Consider the following 16,406-nt stretch of genomic DNA (forward strand, 5'->3'; position numbering starts at 1 on the left):
ACTGACCCCTACTCCACGACAGCAAAAATAGCACTTCCAGATTGACTCATTATCCAACCTTCCTTTGGTTGTGGGAGTCTACTTTTGTAAACATTGAAAGCAAACAACTTGAAATAGGAAGCCAAACAGTGAAGCCAAAGTAAATAATGAGACAGAGGGAGCCTAGACACTAGGCATGGAAATTCCAGACAGCAAGTGAAAATGTCATGTCTAGTATCTGGTTTGGTTTCAAAAATGTTAACAAGTTGAAAAATGTATGGACTGTTCTCTTCAGTTATTCATGCACCAGGGAAAGTGATTCATGGGGCTGCAGAACGTAACAGCAAAATCCACTTCTAAGACCATATTTTCTCTAGTTAAACTAAATTAAAAGACATTGCAGATTACCTTTCGTGAGATACTTATAAAACTTTCGGTTTCCCAGGCTGCTACCATAATTAATGATGAAGCAGAATGCCTAGAAATATTTAGAGTAACTTGATGTGTTTATTCTTTTCTTTACTTATTACAGACATAATTGCATGGAACTAGAATTCGGTCAAGTCAATCATTTATACAGAGACAGAACAGCTTGAATCGAATGAATACTTAATGGAGCTTATGCTCTTAAGGAAATAACTATATAGTAAAATATCACTAAACAATCTCTTATACAGGGTCAAAAGGTACAAACTTCCAGCTATAAAATAAGAAAGTCATGGGGATGTAATGTACAGCATGGTGACTACAGTTAATAACACCGTACTGCATATTTTAAAGTTGCTAAGAGAGTGGATCTTAAAAGTCTTAATCACAGGAAAGAAAAGAAAAAAAAATTGTAACTAAGTATGGTGACAGATGTTAACCAGGCCTATTATGGTGATCATTTCACAATATACACAAATATTGAATCATTATGTTGTGCACCTGAAACTAATATAATGTTTTATGTCAATTATATTTCAATAAAAAAAATTTCTATATAGAGGAGGTGTCTGGAGTGGGTCCTCTAGATGTAAAAGGAGGGAAATAAACTCAGTGTTTTATCTTTAGCCTGGACCTGTCACCTATGCTGCAGATGCCTGCATCTAATCGGTCTACTGGACATCGTCACCTGATGTCCTGTAGGCACCTCTGAGTATTCATGGCCCAAACTGATCTTTCCTCCTGCCTTCTTTTTATGCTGTCTTCCAGGTCAATATATGGTACCACCACCCACTCAAATGCCCAATTCGGGAACTTGTAATTCATTCTTTCTAGATTCCTTAGTCTCCCTCTTTCCCCATATTCAATTTATTACTAAGTCATATCAATTCTACCTTCCAAATATCTCTCGAATACACCCACAATATTTCATTCCTACTACTATCAGCCTCTCTCACGTGGGTTACTGCCATAGTCTTTTAGGTTCTTTCTCTACTTTATGTCTTGCCCTCTCTAATCCATTATCCAGCATTCAGCCAGAATAATCTTTCTAAATTACAAATCCAATCAAACATGTTGCTCCTCTGCTTTAAAAACCTTCACTGGTTTCCAGCGTTCTTCAGTTTAGTCAAGGACACAAACTTGTGGGGCCCTGAGTGGTATTAACAGGAGGCCTGGCCCCCACCATCCTTACTTCCAACCATTGGGAGGATCAATGCCATGGGAAATAGGTGGTCCCTACCCACCCCACCATCCATTACCCGCAGCCCCTTACCCTTGGAGCAGAGGGAGATGGTTATGCCTTAGGTTTTCTATATTGGAGCTCAAAACTCATCTTACTCTAGGATTGTGGTCTAAAGAAGAGTCATATTACCCAAGTTCTTACAATGCATATTCATATGAGTTCAAAAGGGAAACATCATGAAAAATACAGTGTCCATAGAAAAATGGGTTCTAAACTCTGAAAAAAAATAATTTACCAATGGCCTTTTAGGACATAATTTGGCATGTCATTTAGTGAATTAAACCTCTCACAGTAAGGAAGTTGCCAAGGGTTTACAAGGTCAGCACTTTGCGGATATGATAGTTCGAAAGTTTATGAATCCACTTCCCTATACTGTGACGCAATCCAAATTGATCCTTCTCATCTACAATATCCTGAGAGACTCTAACAAATGCCTCGTTGAAAACTGGATATGCCGTGCCTATAGGACTTCCTGGTCCACTCCTCTAAAAACCCCCTCAGAAGAGGCAGTCAGGACAGTCTAGCTTGATTTGTCCCTAATGAACCAGGGCTGATTCTTATGATCATCACTTCCTTTCAAAAAATGCTTCACTTTATCATCTGAATCCTGCAGTCTACAGCTTTGTGTCAAGATCAACATGAAGTTCAGTGGTCATTAGTTTCTGAATTTCACCTTCTTTCTTCTTTGGGGGGAAATGAGGACATTAATCTCTCTCCAGCTTTCTGGCAACTTTCCATTCTCCACAATTTCACAAAGATGACTCCCAGCTGGCCAGCAATCCCACCTGCAAATTCTCTCATTGCCTTGGGATGTAATTCATCTGGGTCAGGAACCCTTTTGAAATTTCCCTTGCTAATATCCTGGGAAGACACCAGGCTGCCTAAAGCCCCTCCCTGGGCATGACCTCTAAGATACAGATGCTATTCAGTGGCTGACTTCACAAAAGTCAGCCCACGGCTTTGCTAGCCCCCTTCCACTTCACCTATCAGCTCCTTGGGCTTGGTCAGAATTGGTTCCAGAGCAACAGTTTACCTGCATTACTTCCTGTACTTTCAAGGAGATGAATCTGTCAACACTGTGAACCAGTCATTTTTCTAAGGCCATTCAGCCTCATTTAATTCCTTAGTGACCAACACAGACTTCAATGAGTGAGCACTATTTGATAGGGGAAGAAAAGATCTCATTCTATCACTATAGCTACATAAAAATAAAAAGGATTACTCCCCGCCCCAAACATGCCATTACTTCAATTACCACTCAACTATTCTTCACACATAGTCTTTTATACTAAAGATGTTGGGAGAACATATTTGACAGAAAAGTGAGCATGGCAAAATGAGAGACAGATGCTGGTTAGGCTAGTGTGATGAAACCACCTCAACTGCACATGAGGCACAGGGAAATCTCAGCCCTCCCCACCACCAATTCTGACCCAGTTAAAATATGTAGTAGCAGGGCTGCCTACAAGAATATGTTAGACATTCCTCAAAGACTCATCACTGCTTTCAGAATTGGAAAACAGCCCATGCTATGTATAGATAAAGAGCCAAGGATGATCTCAGCAAATCAATCCACTAATCCCACCGAATCACGGGCTTCCTACTTCACCTTTCCAAAAGAACATTGTGTCTTTCAGGAAAACTCTGCTAGGGCTATCTATGGTGCAGGCCTGCCATCTCAGACTCTAAAATCCTGAGCTATTATTATTGCTGCTTGCAAGGGATGATTCTAGCCCCCATGGATCTCTCCTTTCTATGAACTTTTATTTTCCTTATTATCTTAGTTATATTGTTTTGTTCTCTAATTTTCTGGGGTGCACATGAGAGATACATGAGGTATCATACAGAACAAAACACTAGCTTTGGAGATAAAACACCTGGATGGCGGTCTAGCTCCACCATTTATTACCTATGACCCTTGAGCAAGCCCATTAACCCATTTGGGAATAAACTGCCAAATCTGTCCTACAGAGATGACTGCCATGAGGATCAAATGAAAGAATAAAGTGAAAGACCTTTGTAAACTATATAGAGGGAAGTTTTTTGTTATCATAATAACTAGTCTTCCCACACAGGCATGCACTGCCTCCAAAAATAATTCTTTCTTTTTTTGGAAGAAGATTAGCTCTGAGTTAACATCCGCCACCAATCTTCCTCTTTTTGCTGAGGAAGACTGGCCCTGAGCTAACATCCATGCCCATCTTCCCGTACTTTATATGTGGGACACCTGCCACAGCATGGCTCGACAAGCAGTGCATAGGTCCGCACCCGGGATCTGAACCTGCGAACCTCAGGCTGCTGAAGCAGAACATGCGAACATAACCAAGCACCCCTGGGCCGGCCACAGTTCTTTCTTTCTTTATTGAGCTATAATTGACATATAACACTGTGTAAGTTTAAGTGATGATTTGATATACTTATATACTGCAAATTGATTAAGAGTAGTGGTGCTAATATTTCTATCACATCACATCGTTATTTTTTTGTGATGAGAACAATTAAGATCTAGTCTCTTAGCAACTTTGAAGTTTATGATACAGTATTGTTGATCATAATCACTATGCTGTGCTTTAGATCTCCAGGACTTATTTACCTAGTAGCTGCAAGCTTGTACCCTTAAACCACATCTCCCCAATTCCCCCACCCCCAAGCCCTTCATAACCAGCATTCTAATCTGTTCTGTTTTGCTTTTCTAAAACTTCAAATCTTCTCTGGCATCTAGTAGACATATAGTTAGATGCTCAATAATAACTTAGTGACTGACTAGAAGACTCCTTTTGCATATAATGATTTAGGGACAAGGCTGATGTTTGCACATTTTATAATATCTGCAAAAAGGGAGATGTTGAGCTCAGTTACCATCTTACATAAAAGAATAAACATAAGATGAAAGTGCGCAATTTCAAATAAGTCTATGGATATTCATATATTTCATAAAGGTTCACAAGGAATCTCAAAATTTGAAAATAAACCCTAGTGTGAAAAGAACTCCTAAAACAATGAGCTCTCCATGTTTATCCTGCAAGTTCTCTGCGCCTGATTTTGGTTAAGACTGTGGCTAACCAGTTGTCAAGTGGATTGAATGATACTGAGTTCTTCAAATGCCTAAGACCTATTACGTTTAGAAGACTTAAATGGGAGTCACAAAGTCATCATTAACTTAATTACGGGCTGACAAAGAAGGATTACTGTGATAAAAATCTCAGAAATTTCTGTTCTCAGGTCACATTGTCACAGACTCAACCACACAGCAAGACAATAAAGTAAACTCTTGGGGAAAGATACTGTGTCTTGTGAAGGTGAGCAAAGAAAATGAAGTGAAAGAACGGACCCAGCAGTAGTGCAGAGGCTGAAACATTTGTTAGGAAGGATCAATGACCCTACCAAGAAGCATTATGATTCTCAAGAAGTATATTCCAGCAAAACAAAAATGCTCAGAAGGTGAAAGGATATGGTAAGATTAAGATTACTTAAATTCATAAGAGAAAGGTCTTATGACACAGGGAAAGTTAAAAACTATAGGAGATGAGGGGCTGGCCCCGTGGCTGAGCGGTTAAAGTTCGCGCGCTCCGCTGCAGGCGGCCCAGTGTTTCGTTGGTTCGAATCCTGGGCGTGGACATGACACTGCTCATCAAACCACGCTGAGGCAGCGTCCCACATGCCACAACTAGAAGGATCCACAACGAAGAATATACAACTATGTACCGGGGAGCTTTGGGGAGAAAAAGGAAAAAAATAAAATCTTTAAAAAAAAAAAAAAAACTATAGGAGATGAGCTTAAAGAAAACCAAAGAAAAGACAGTTATACATAGAACTTAGACATATAATTTACTTTAACAGGTATCAGTTATTGCATTTCTCCTATTTCACGACAAGGGAGCTAAAGGGGAGGGTAACAGTGTTGGGGGAAGAAGGGTTATAACATTTCTTGGGTCCTACCTTGGTCAGACACCTTACTACGTGCTCTATATCACTTATTTAAATTCTGACTATAAACCCTATGAAGAAAGTATTTCAATCCCCATTTTACAGATAGTGAAACTAAGCTTCAGAGAGGTCACATAACCCAAAATCTTAATTCAGGGAAATATGATCTTTATATCAGAGTTACTGAATGTACCGCTAAATAATTAAATATTAGAGAATTTCCTTTGAGGGATGGCTCTAGCTGGGTTTGAATCAAGCTAATTTTTCAGGAGTCAAGAGAAACCTGTAAATTGAGTACCTGACAGACTGACTTCCCTCAAGAAAGGTCCTGGTTGGAACAGCCAGTTGGAACTTGCCAGAACCTGGGGTGAAAGAGTCACTAAAGGCAGAGATCGAGTGGGCATCAACCCCAGGCTGAATGTAAGGTCCAAGGAATACAGTGTTGAATGATGAAAGAGGCTCTCAAGAGACGACTGAAATCCACAACTTGAAAGAAGAAGCTACATTAACAGAAGAGCCAACAAGAGTTGCCAAAAAGCCTTAAGGGATAGATATTTTGAAAGTGGACAATAAACTATTGAGAATGAAGGATCATATGCTCTGAACTAAACACTAGGAAAAAGCGTGGTCCCCCAGACAACACCTGCTAACATTTTACCTGTTTCAACCTGAAATAATTTCAGTTCTAATTCATAAATCAAGAGAAGCATCAATCAGTAAGATCCAGTTTACATGGCATGAAGACAAAGAGGCCATTAACGGTTTCAGCAAGTTCACCATTAGTCAGTGAAAGAAGCAGAAAGTGTAATGGCATCAAATCCCTGCAGAATATAAGGGTCAAAATAGCACTTCTTAATTCTTAATGAAACCATTCAACAGAAAAAACAGCCAAACTGACATGAAGATCGATGAACATTTTTTAAAAAACTATAAACACAATGCCAAATGAAAGTATTATGTAAAACACTGTACAACTTTAATTATAATAATTTAAAAATATACAGTCAGTGAGAGGAAAGTAGTAGAAAAAGAAGTATGCTAAGATTTATGGAATAGACTAGAACAGTAGCGTAGGGATTATCATCTCTAACATGACAACTAACAAATGCCAAGTGTAGGACTTTTCTTCAAATGATGAGATTTGGCAAAAATTTTTAGAAGTCTTCAGTGTTCTCATATATTAAAAATTGGATAAAAAAGTCTCATTAACGTATCCTAAATTATCTGGACTAAAAGGATATAAAAACCCACAAACTAGTCACAAATAACTGTCAGAGACAAAAACAAACGGTTAGCCAGGAACACCTTGTAATTTATCATAAGATGCCTTCTCTGTCCACCATGGACTCTCTAGCACTCCCTACCTCCCTTAGGCTCCTTTTTTCTCCCTGCCACTCATCGCTTCTGACATACCATATACTTGTCTTGTTTATATGTAAGCACAATGTGAGCCCTAGAGCATAATAGCAATGAGGGGAGGGAATTTATTTTATTCATTCTCAACCCCCAGGGTCTAGAAAAATGCCTGGCATCTAGTAGCAACTCAATTGTTAAATGAACAAATAAATATATCAAGTTGTATTATTAACGAGCTCAACTCAAAGATAAGCAGAAGTAAGAACAGCAACTTTCGAAAAATATTTTAGGGTATCAGAAGTACAAAGGTGAGAACTAAAATGTAAAAAGGAACAGAAAACAAAAAATATGGTTGGGTATGCATTAGCACCGTCAGAGTTTACCAGAAAAATCCAATGCACTTATTGGCTTAATATGAACAGAGAGGCGTGTTATAATATCTGCTTTTTGTCACACTCAACTTTTCAACATTTGAAAGCTCTACCACCACAAAAAATTGAGATGGAAAAATCTATTTTGGGATAATCTGCAAAAGCCCCCATGAGAAATTTAGAAGAGCTATAAGTCCAATATGAGCAACGGCTGGAAGTACAGTTGTATCACAGAGGAGCAGCTTCATCTCTAGATTACAGAGAGCCTAAAATTTTACCCAAAGCAGAAGGAAAAGGCACACTACTTACTTTTAATAGGAAATGTGTGACCTTACACACTTGTTCCAAGTAACAGCTTTCATTTTTGCATTGCTACGTGTGTGACTTTGGTTGAGTAACACAGTCACCTAATATTTCTGCTTATGATTCTGCATCTCTGGGTGGCAAAGTGAAATTACTTTTAAACGAGGTGCTGTTTCTCTGTCACTAAATTGGAGCAAAGTGGTCACAATTAGATTGACTGCATATATCTAGGTAGAAGAACTCACTTATTATTGACCAACGTAAAGAAATGCATTTAGGGAATGGCCCCGTGGCCGAGTGGTTGGGTTCGTGCAGGCAGCCCAGTGTTTCGTTGGTTCGAATCCTGGGTGCGGACATGGCACTGCTCATCAAACCATGCTGAGCCAGCGTCCCACATGCCACAACTAGAAGGACCCACAACGAAGAATATACAACTATGTACTGGGGGGCTTTGGGGAGAAAAAGGAAAAAAATAAAATCTTTCAAAAAAAAAAAGAAATGCATTTATACTGAAGAGCAATCATTTACCCAATTTGGTCAGTCACACTCCATTTGTAAATTCATGAATCAGGGCTGTGTTTACACCACTATTGTGAATTTTTGTCATCTCAGGTAAAGCTCAGGCTCTGCTCTTGGATTATAATATGCATCAGTATGTGATAATGAGAGCATGAATGGAACCTTGACAGGCAACTACAAAATTTATGCCAAATGGGAAAATTAAAACCAAGCATACTTTCTTACCATCACTGACTATGCAAACAAATGTTTATCTAAAAAGAAATAAATGAACAAAAATATTTTCTTCTCCCCAAAGATCAACATCTCACAATTCCATTGATAAAGACTCTTGGGGATGGGCATGAGGTTCAGGGTAAGGGGCCACCTGCACCAGGTACAGAAAATCAGCTCATGATGCCTGGTGATAAGTCCATAGCTTTGAAACTAGGAGTGAGTGTTTCTGCCAAGCCTACTTATTACACCCCCTCTAAAATACCTAAATGTCTTCCCAGAGACGTGAGAATAATGACTACCTTTTTTTTTTTTTTTGGTGAGGAAGACTGTCGCTGAGCCAATATCTATGCCAACCTTCCTCTATTTTATGTGGGATGCCACCATAGCATGGCTTGACAAGTGGTGCCAAGTCCATGCCTGATATCAAAACCCACAAACCCTGGGCCTCCAAAGTGGAGCGTGAACTTAATTTTAACACTATGCCACCGGGCCAGCCCCATGACCAACATTTTTAACAGGACCAAGAGGGTCTGGCACAGTCTGCCCTCTCATCTTCCAGCAAATCTTCCCTTGCTCTCTGTCCTTCAGCCACGTTAGCCTTTCAACTTCTGGAACATGACCTGCTTCTTCCTCCTTCCATAAGCCCTCTGCATAGGCTGTTTCCTCTGTTCAAAAAGATCTCCCTCCCATCCCCCTCCCCAGTTAAACCTCAACTCAAGAATTTCGCTAGAGGCAACTTGTTCTATCTTCCGCCCTTGCAGCATCATAGAACTCCCCTTCCTAGCACTTGTCTCACTGGTGCATTTGCATTTACTGATGAGATGTCTGGGTACCGGTCTCCCACCAGATAGTAAGTTCCATGAGGAAGGCACTTTTATTTTTTTGTCCCTCAACATATGCCAGCACTCAATACAACTCTGGGTCTACATAGTAAGTTCTTCAGCACTTGTGGAAGCAAGGAAAGAAGGAAGGAAGGAATAAAAAGTTAACTCATATGGTCAAAGTCTGGCATGGAGTGGAAAAAGAGTTCAACTTTTAAGAAAAAGATCTCATGGTAGACAGAAATACAAAGGAAAGCCACTAAAGGGGGAAACCTAACTAGAGCACAGGTAATTAGAAACAAAGCAGATTTAACACTTCCCTTCCTCAGTGCCTAATGCAGGTACTAAGTATTAAATACCTTACCGAATACATGAATGGATATAAAGGGCCTGGGCAATCAGTCAAGATTTCTCTTTCTACCTTTGCTACTTCTGCTGCACACTGTGTTTGCATGTTTCCTAATTCTATTAGTCTGTGGTAGTGTCTTCTTCAGTCTCTTCTCTCTTTTTATGCATTTTGCTCTCTACTTCTCTCCCCCCTGTGGTGCTTATTATTTATCACATCAAGGATCACAATTTGTTTCCATCAGAATTGTCTGTCCCATGTAAAATCCCAAATTCTTCATGCCAACCCATTTTCTCCATGGTTAAAAGTTACTTAGAACTTTCCTTGGAAGTTTTCTCAGAATGATGTAAGTGTCTTACATTCCATATATATATATATTTATATATGCTAATTTCAAAAGCGGGATCACTTGGCATTACACCACTGTCAGAAAATGGGCCAGACAGAAGAAACAAAACTGTGATGAGAACACTCTAGTACCTACCGAGACACTGCCCATTCCAGCCTCGGAACCCTTCTGTGCAGGGAACACACTGGTAGGATCCAGGAGAATTCACACATTGCTCATCTGGACAAGTACTTGGAATCAAACATTCATCAATATCTAAAAAGTCAAAAAGCCGGACCATGAATATTTTATCAGAATACTAAAGCAAAGATTTACTGTATGAAGAAGGGGAAAAAAGGCATGTTATATACTGCATTTTGGTGGGGAACACACTAACTGGATAAACGAAACACTGAGTCTACGCTTAAACACACAGTGACAATGCACGGCCAGGTATACCTCAATTAAAATATTTACACATGTTCCAAGGAAGAACTCATCCCCAATTCGCCAACTGGCAGAACCGGGTCTCTCCACTCTGGGAGCTGGCAGCTCCTTGGGGGCCCCTTTCTGGACAAACCTTTTAAGTAATAGCACAGCTTGCCAGAAAGAAACACAAGGAACGGGGACGAGAGTGAGGAAGCCATTTATCCACCTGGCCAGAGGTTTTCTCTGCAGACACTGGTTGCTCTGGGGAAATGCTTGCTTTGGCTTCATGGGCCTAAGAACATCCTGGGTTTGAATAATTTAAAAACTTTCATATGATAGGAATTCCTTGGAGACGGAAAAAGAACATTAGGAGAGAATGAACTCATCACATACTTCCAAGATTTTCCAGAAAACATGGTGATAGGATCATATGGTACTATTTTCTAGTAAAAAATACACCTTACTTTTCACAGTCACAGCTAACTGAATTTATTAATCATTGTTCTTTTTGACGTGAGGTGAAAACGACACCTTAAATATGGTTGGGACTGTGGCAGAGCTTACTACAATAGCTTTAGGCACTTTTAAGAATGGTAAAAAAACAAAATGGGGAAAAAACAGTATATAGGAGATGGTTCAACAGTTTAAAATGAGTAGAAACACCATGGGTAGTAGTCTCATTTGAAATAAACGTTTTTCTGGAGTTGGATTTTTGAATTCAAGTGAATGGATTTAATGCTTAAGTGTCCCAATATAAAAATGTATATAGGACCTCTAATCATACTCAAAATATAAACAGATTCTTCAAGACATAAGCTGAAAAGTGAAAGAAATTGATAACGGATACACTAAACATACACGGGTATTTGACGTCTTCACTCTGGCAAATTCACAAACATTATCTCCCATTACATATCACTAGACGTGTAAAAAGATGCTTAAAGTAAAAAGGTTGAAGATGATATTAATAGAATAACACCAGGTCAGTGTTGTAATTTTTTTTCCTATCACCAAAAAATTCTTGCCAATAGACAACGACACACAGTGGTTTTTTTTAGGTCAGATGTTCTGGGACTTCTTGTTCTACAAAAAGATGATGCTTGCCAGTTTCATTTTCCAAACAGCATTACATTCTTCTCTGGATGGGATTTTTTTTTTTTTAATAGAACCACAACTGCTAAGTCAGAGAAGGTCATGGAGACAAGCTGGTCCAATAAATAAGGTACAGTGCTGAACACCACCAGATAACATCCCTGAATATCCTGCTCTCACGTCTGTTCCCTCATCTATAAATTAGGAACTACCTGCCTGGCAACACCTTAACAGAATAAAGTAAGGACACATGAGATAATGTCTGTAAGCTACAATAGACTCCTTGGAGACTGGCGCTGTTTGAAAGCAACTTTGTTAGTGACAGCTGAGAAAATCTCCAGTGAGCCAGAAGCCCGGAGACCTCTGGTTCTGGTCCATGATGAAATTAGAAAATAGCCACATTATTTGGCTCCTTCTTTTTTTCAAGTCTTTTCACAGGGATAAAATTATGTATTATTTACTCATGGAACCCTGGTAATATTTCTGTTAAATAATTTCCATATATTGAATATTACTGAATAGTCCAACTGCTTTCCACTTACTTGATTTTCAAACTTCTTTTGTACACCTTTCCACTTTCCATTCTTATGCTATAGTTATTACTTAAACATCCTATTGTTCCGTCCTGAGAACGTACGTAGAACTTAAGATTAGTATTTGACCTCTTTGGGGAATGTTGCTTTGCACATAAATGCTTATCAGATAAACTCATACTCTTTTTTCTTTTTTCTTTTTAACATTCCCACAACTATAGATGTACTGAGAAGATCTATGTAAAAACAAAAGGAGTCAGGGAAGGGGGACATTTAAAGAAACTAACAGTTCTCAGAACTAACAAGGTGACAGGCACCGTTCAAGATACTGCAACATGCATGTATTTCCAGGACAATCCTGAAAGTTAACTTCACCGTTCCCATTTTACAGACGAAACTAAGTTTCAAAAGGGCTGAGTAACAGCTCCAACTCAGACAGTTACAAGTGTGGGGGTGGTGAGCTGATGCCATAGTCCCTGCTCTCTTCTGTTCTTCTGTTGCACCTCCAGAGCAGAGAGAGTTTCCCGTAAGAGAAGAGTTGGGGACACTTCACACTTGTGCTGTGCCATAGCCCTCAGCTATCAGGGCAGAGTTCACAGCTCTGTTCTGATGAGTTGATCAAAGATCCAGTAACATAAAACGCTCCCACTTCTCTCTAGATTAGAACCCAAGGGGCAGAGGCAAGAGACCAGCAGGAGAGGCAGGTGCAGGCTGCCAAAAAATGGCTAATTAGCTCTCCCTCCAGGTCTGGGTCATTAGAACTGTGAAGAAAACCAACATGCAGAAGCCAAGGGACAGCTGAGAGCAGCCCACCCCAACTGGTCTATCCTTTCCCTAGCTCTCGAAGATCAGCCACATTAGAAAGGAGGCTGATTCTCAGGCAGCCAGGCAGGGGAACATCATGGAGCCAGCACCAACCCCACATCCAGGCTCCTCAAAAACTTGCCCAGAGACCCCCTTCTCCTTGGCCCTGATGTTTCCATGGCAGGATTTAAGCAGGAGTTCCATGTATTTCTTCATGAAAATGATTATTAAAAAGGTACCACAGTGGTATCAAAAAGAACCTGTGTAACTTGGACACAAACATGAGCAGAAATATTAAATGTTAAATATTAAATCGTTCTGGCATGCTATGAAAAGTTCTCACAACAAGAGCAAATTCATTGCTGAGGTCAATAATAAAGAAATTTTATCTAGCACAGTTGGAATTTGACCCAGAGTTGGTCAGACAGTGCTTCTGTAGAGTCTGCAAGCAAGTCCCAGAACACACGTAAAAGAAAGAAGCTGAGACAAAGGAATGTAACAAGCTGAAAAGGTTGAAAACTAGAAGTCAACACTGGTTACACCTGCATCATGTCCCCAAACGAATGATCCAGACACTGTAGTTAAGGCCGGGTTTGCACTAACTTTGCAATTAATTATTCTATAGTGATTTCACTCCAAATACCAGGGAAGGCAGATACTGATGTGTGCAATAAAGAGAGCACGAAGATAATCCGGGCAGAGCCACTGAAGTGAGGCAAAGAGGCTGTGAATCCAGAAAGCAGGAAGAGCTCGGATGAGCTGACGTCATGCACAGATTGGTAGAGAAATGTATGTACCAGGCTAGGTGCCTCCCAGCCCTGCATTTCACGGTCATGTGCACTCAGCACTTAGAGGTGACAGGCTCCCCATTCTCTCAGCAGACTCACCCTCGCAACGGCCTCCCTGGGTCATGCGGTACCCGCTGTCGCAGTATTCACACCGGAAGGCCCCCACGGTATTGATGCAGTGCCCTTCCCCGCATACATCCGGCCTCAGGCACTCATCTACATCTGCGCAAAGCAGAAAACATTGTCAAGTTTTATTTCCCAAAATATAATTTCAAATCTCTCCCATCTCCCAGGTTAGTTGAACTTAATAATGAAGTAACTGATTATTTGACACGTTTCAAAATTGAGTGGTTTTGATTTATGTAGGGTCCAAAAGAAACATTTAATGTATCCTGTTCTTCGCACACGTTTGACACTTCATTCAACAGTCTTGGCAGGAAAATAAAATCCATTGTTATATCTCAGTATCTAGCAGATTACTATGTCATAACAGGTGTTTAATAAAAAGTTCTGGGTTGTCTGAGTAAGCGCGAGACTGATGAAGCTTAAGGGAGCTAAAAACTCAGATCTGGGAATGTATGCATCAGGAAGAAGACGGCCATTACCTATGCAGTTAGTACCCTCCTCACTGGCCATAAATCCTGCTGGGCAAATACACAAGAAACTTCCCTCAGTGTTTTCACAGCGTCCCTGGGAGCAGAGGTGTTGGACCTGAGTGCATTCATCAATATCTGTTAACAAAAATACAGATAAAAGGATTATTGCAATGTAGCATGAAATTCTCAGTCTCCCTCCTCTATTAAAATACCACCATGCTATCCTCTGCATCCCACTAACCTTGATAACTGAAGAAAACAGCCCAAGGAGATGACTGTTCTCAACACGTGAAGGGCTGTTACCGGGAAGAGGGACTACACTTAGGGCGAGGTGCTTAAAAAGCTGAAACTACAGTCATGACAGTGGTATTTCAAGTCAATACAGAAGGACCTGCCTTCTGGAATCGTCTAAAAACTGGAATTCGCTGTGCAACATCCAGGCCAGCTCAGCAGGGACCAACTGAAATGTCATGAAAGAGACTCTTCCACTGAGCACATGGGTGGAGCTAGGCTAGATCATCTCAACTGCCCTTCTCGACTTTGTATTTTAGGGTTCTAAAGATAATACATTAAAAAGTATGCAAATGAAAGAGAAACAGCTATGTTATGGGGCAGGTGGATGCCTCCCCACTCCTTACATTTATATATATAAAACCAAATTGCAAAATTCACACATCTTGCGTAATAGCAACCGAGATGAAGTAGTCTAGCTCCACCCACGTGCTCAGTGAGAGTCCCTTGCACGACATTTCTGACGGTCCCTGCTGAGTTGGCCTGGGGAGTAGTAATTAGGCATATGCCTTTGTTGCTTTATATTCGCCTGACAACTCACAGTGCTGAATTTTCTTTTTCTAAAAAAAGAAATTAAATTCAGCATTAACACATAAAAATGATTTACTTAGTGCCCGTATCTCTTTCTGAGATATATTTGCTCTGAAAAACCGTATATAAGACCTCTTATTTATAAATTCATTAATTGCTTTGTGTCAGCATATACTGATTTTCAATTCAGAAATCCCTTTTAGAAATCAGATTTTATGTACTTAGATGAATAGAACTCTTTATTGTAGTATATATTAAGATTAATTTGGCTTTGATAAACATGCTTTTAGTAGCTATTTCTAGAGCTCTTAATTATTTATTATACCTAAAAACTTTTTTCACCTTCATGTAACTGTATTACACTGGGGAAGGTAGGTAGCATCGAATGAAAAGATAAGAGCATCCAAGAGCTTTGCAAACCTCTTTTTGAGCTCCCTTAGCTCAGGGATAATAAAATTTTTTTAAAAGTTAAACACAATAACATTTTCCCATGATAGTCAAAGAAAAGATGTTGTAAATGTACAAATATTCTATAATGATTAATTTTATCTATCAAAAGTGTCTCTTACCAACACATTTCCTCTGTTGCTCGCTGAACTTGTAGCCTTCGTAGCATATACAGGTATACCTCACCGGCAGGTTAATGCAGTGGCCTGCTCCACAGATATCAGGGTTCACAGTACATTCATTGATTTCTTTAAAAATAAATAAAATAATGCGGAAGAAAAAAGATATAAACAAAGATTTCATTGCTACTTACAGACCATTATTTTGTGTTTCCCGATTAGCTTATTGCCAGGGACGCGATTCGAAGACAGAAGGTAACTTTTAAAATCAAGTATAAATTCATTTGATTACTTTACCATTGATCAGATAGTCCCACCCAAGGTTATTAGTAATTCCTAATGAAACAGCTTCTAAGATGAGCTGGAGTGGGTACAAACTCAGAAAGAGGCCACGTTAGAAGTTGTAAGATAATCAGTTATTCTTAACTTCCAAGATGGCCATCAATGAGCTTCTATCCACTCCAGTTCATCTTAGATGATGGACTTGAATCATCATTTGATTTCTCCTGATAAGAAATATATGGCAACTTTCTATTCAATAGCAGGCCAAATTCAAGTTCCAATCATTATATCCAATCTCCTCCAAAATTTCTCATTAATTCTAAAGAAAGATCTACCACTTCTAATCACAGAAAAACTTCAGGGTGTAACTTACTCTTAATTTGTCAATTTCAACCTGAGCATGTTTTATTTATATGGCAAAGTAAAAATCTCTGCTAAATTCCTCCCTTACTCTCCTGATTCCTGCTTGAGACTTGCTTCTTCTATAAAGCCTGAGCAGATTAACCCTGAGTCCTCGTTCCACTCGTAGACACATGCTGTGATAGGGGCAGGGTCATAGGAGTCCAAAGAGGGTAAAGGCCATCAAAATGAGCTTAATTACCAAAAGGACTTGAAGACTCAGAAGTGGCCTTCTGAGATGAAATACTCCCCTAAGACGG

The 16,406-nt window shown here is 39.7% G+C and overlaps 1 protein-coding gene across 16 annotated transcripts in view; it reads right to left on the bottom strand.

The window, feature by feature from the left end:
• The window catches only part of LTBP1 (latent transforming growth factor beta binding protein 1), a 390,791-nt gene that overhangs the window by 110,676 nt on the left and 263,709 nt on the right, over positions 1-16,406 (bottom strand). For all 16 annotated transcript variants that reach the window (XM_070512275.1, XM_070512274.1, XM_070512278.1 and 13 more), the window contains 4 exons: positions 15,469-15,594; positions 14,087-14,212; positions 13,581-13,703; positions 9,992-10,111 (listed from right to left, as the gene is read on the bottom strand). In XM_070512275.1, coding sequence (XP_070368376.1) covers positions 9,992-10,111; positions 13,581-13,703; positions 14,087-14,212; positions 15,469-15,594 — 495 coding nt within the window. The remainder of the gene's footprint in view (positions 1-9,991; positions 10,112-13,580; positions 13,704-14,086; positions 14,213-15,468; positions 15,595-16,406) is intronic.

This window comes from Equus asinus, chromosome 6 (assembly GCF_041296235.1).
Source record: "Equus asinus isolate D_3611 breed Donkey chromosome 6, EquAss-T2T_v2, whole genome shotgun sequence".
Lineage (NCBI taxonomy): Eukaryota > Metazoa > Chordata > Mammalia > Perissodactyla > Equidae > Equus > Equus asinus.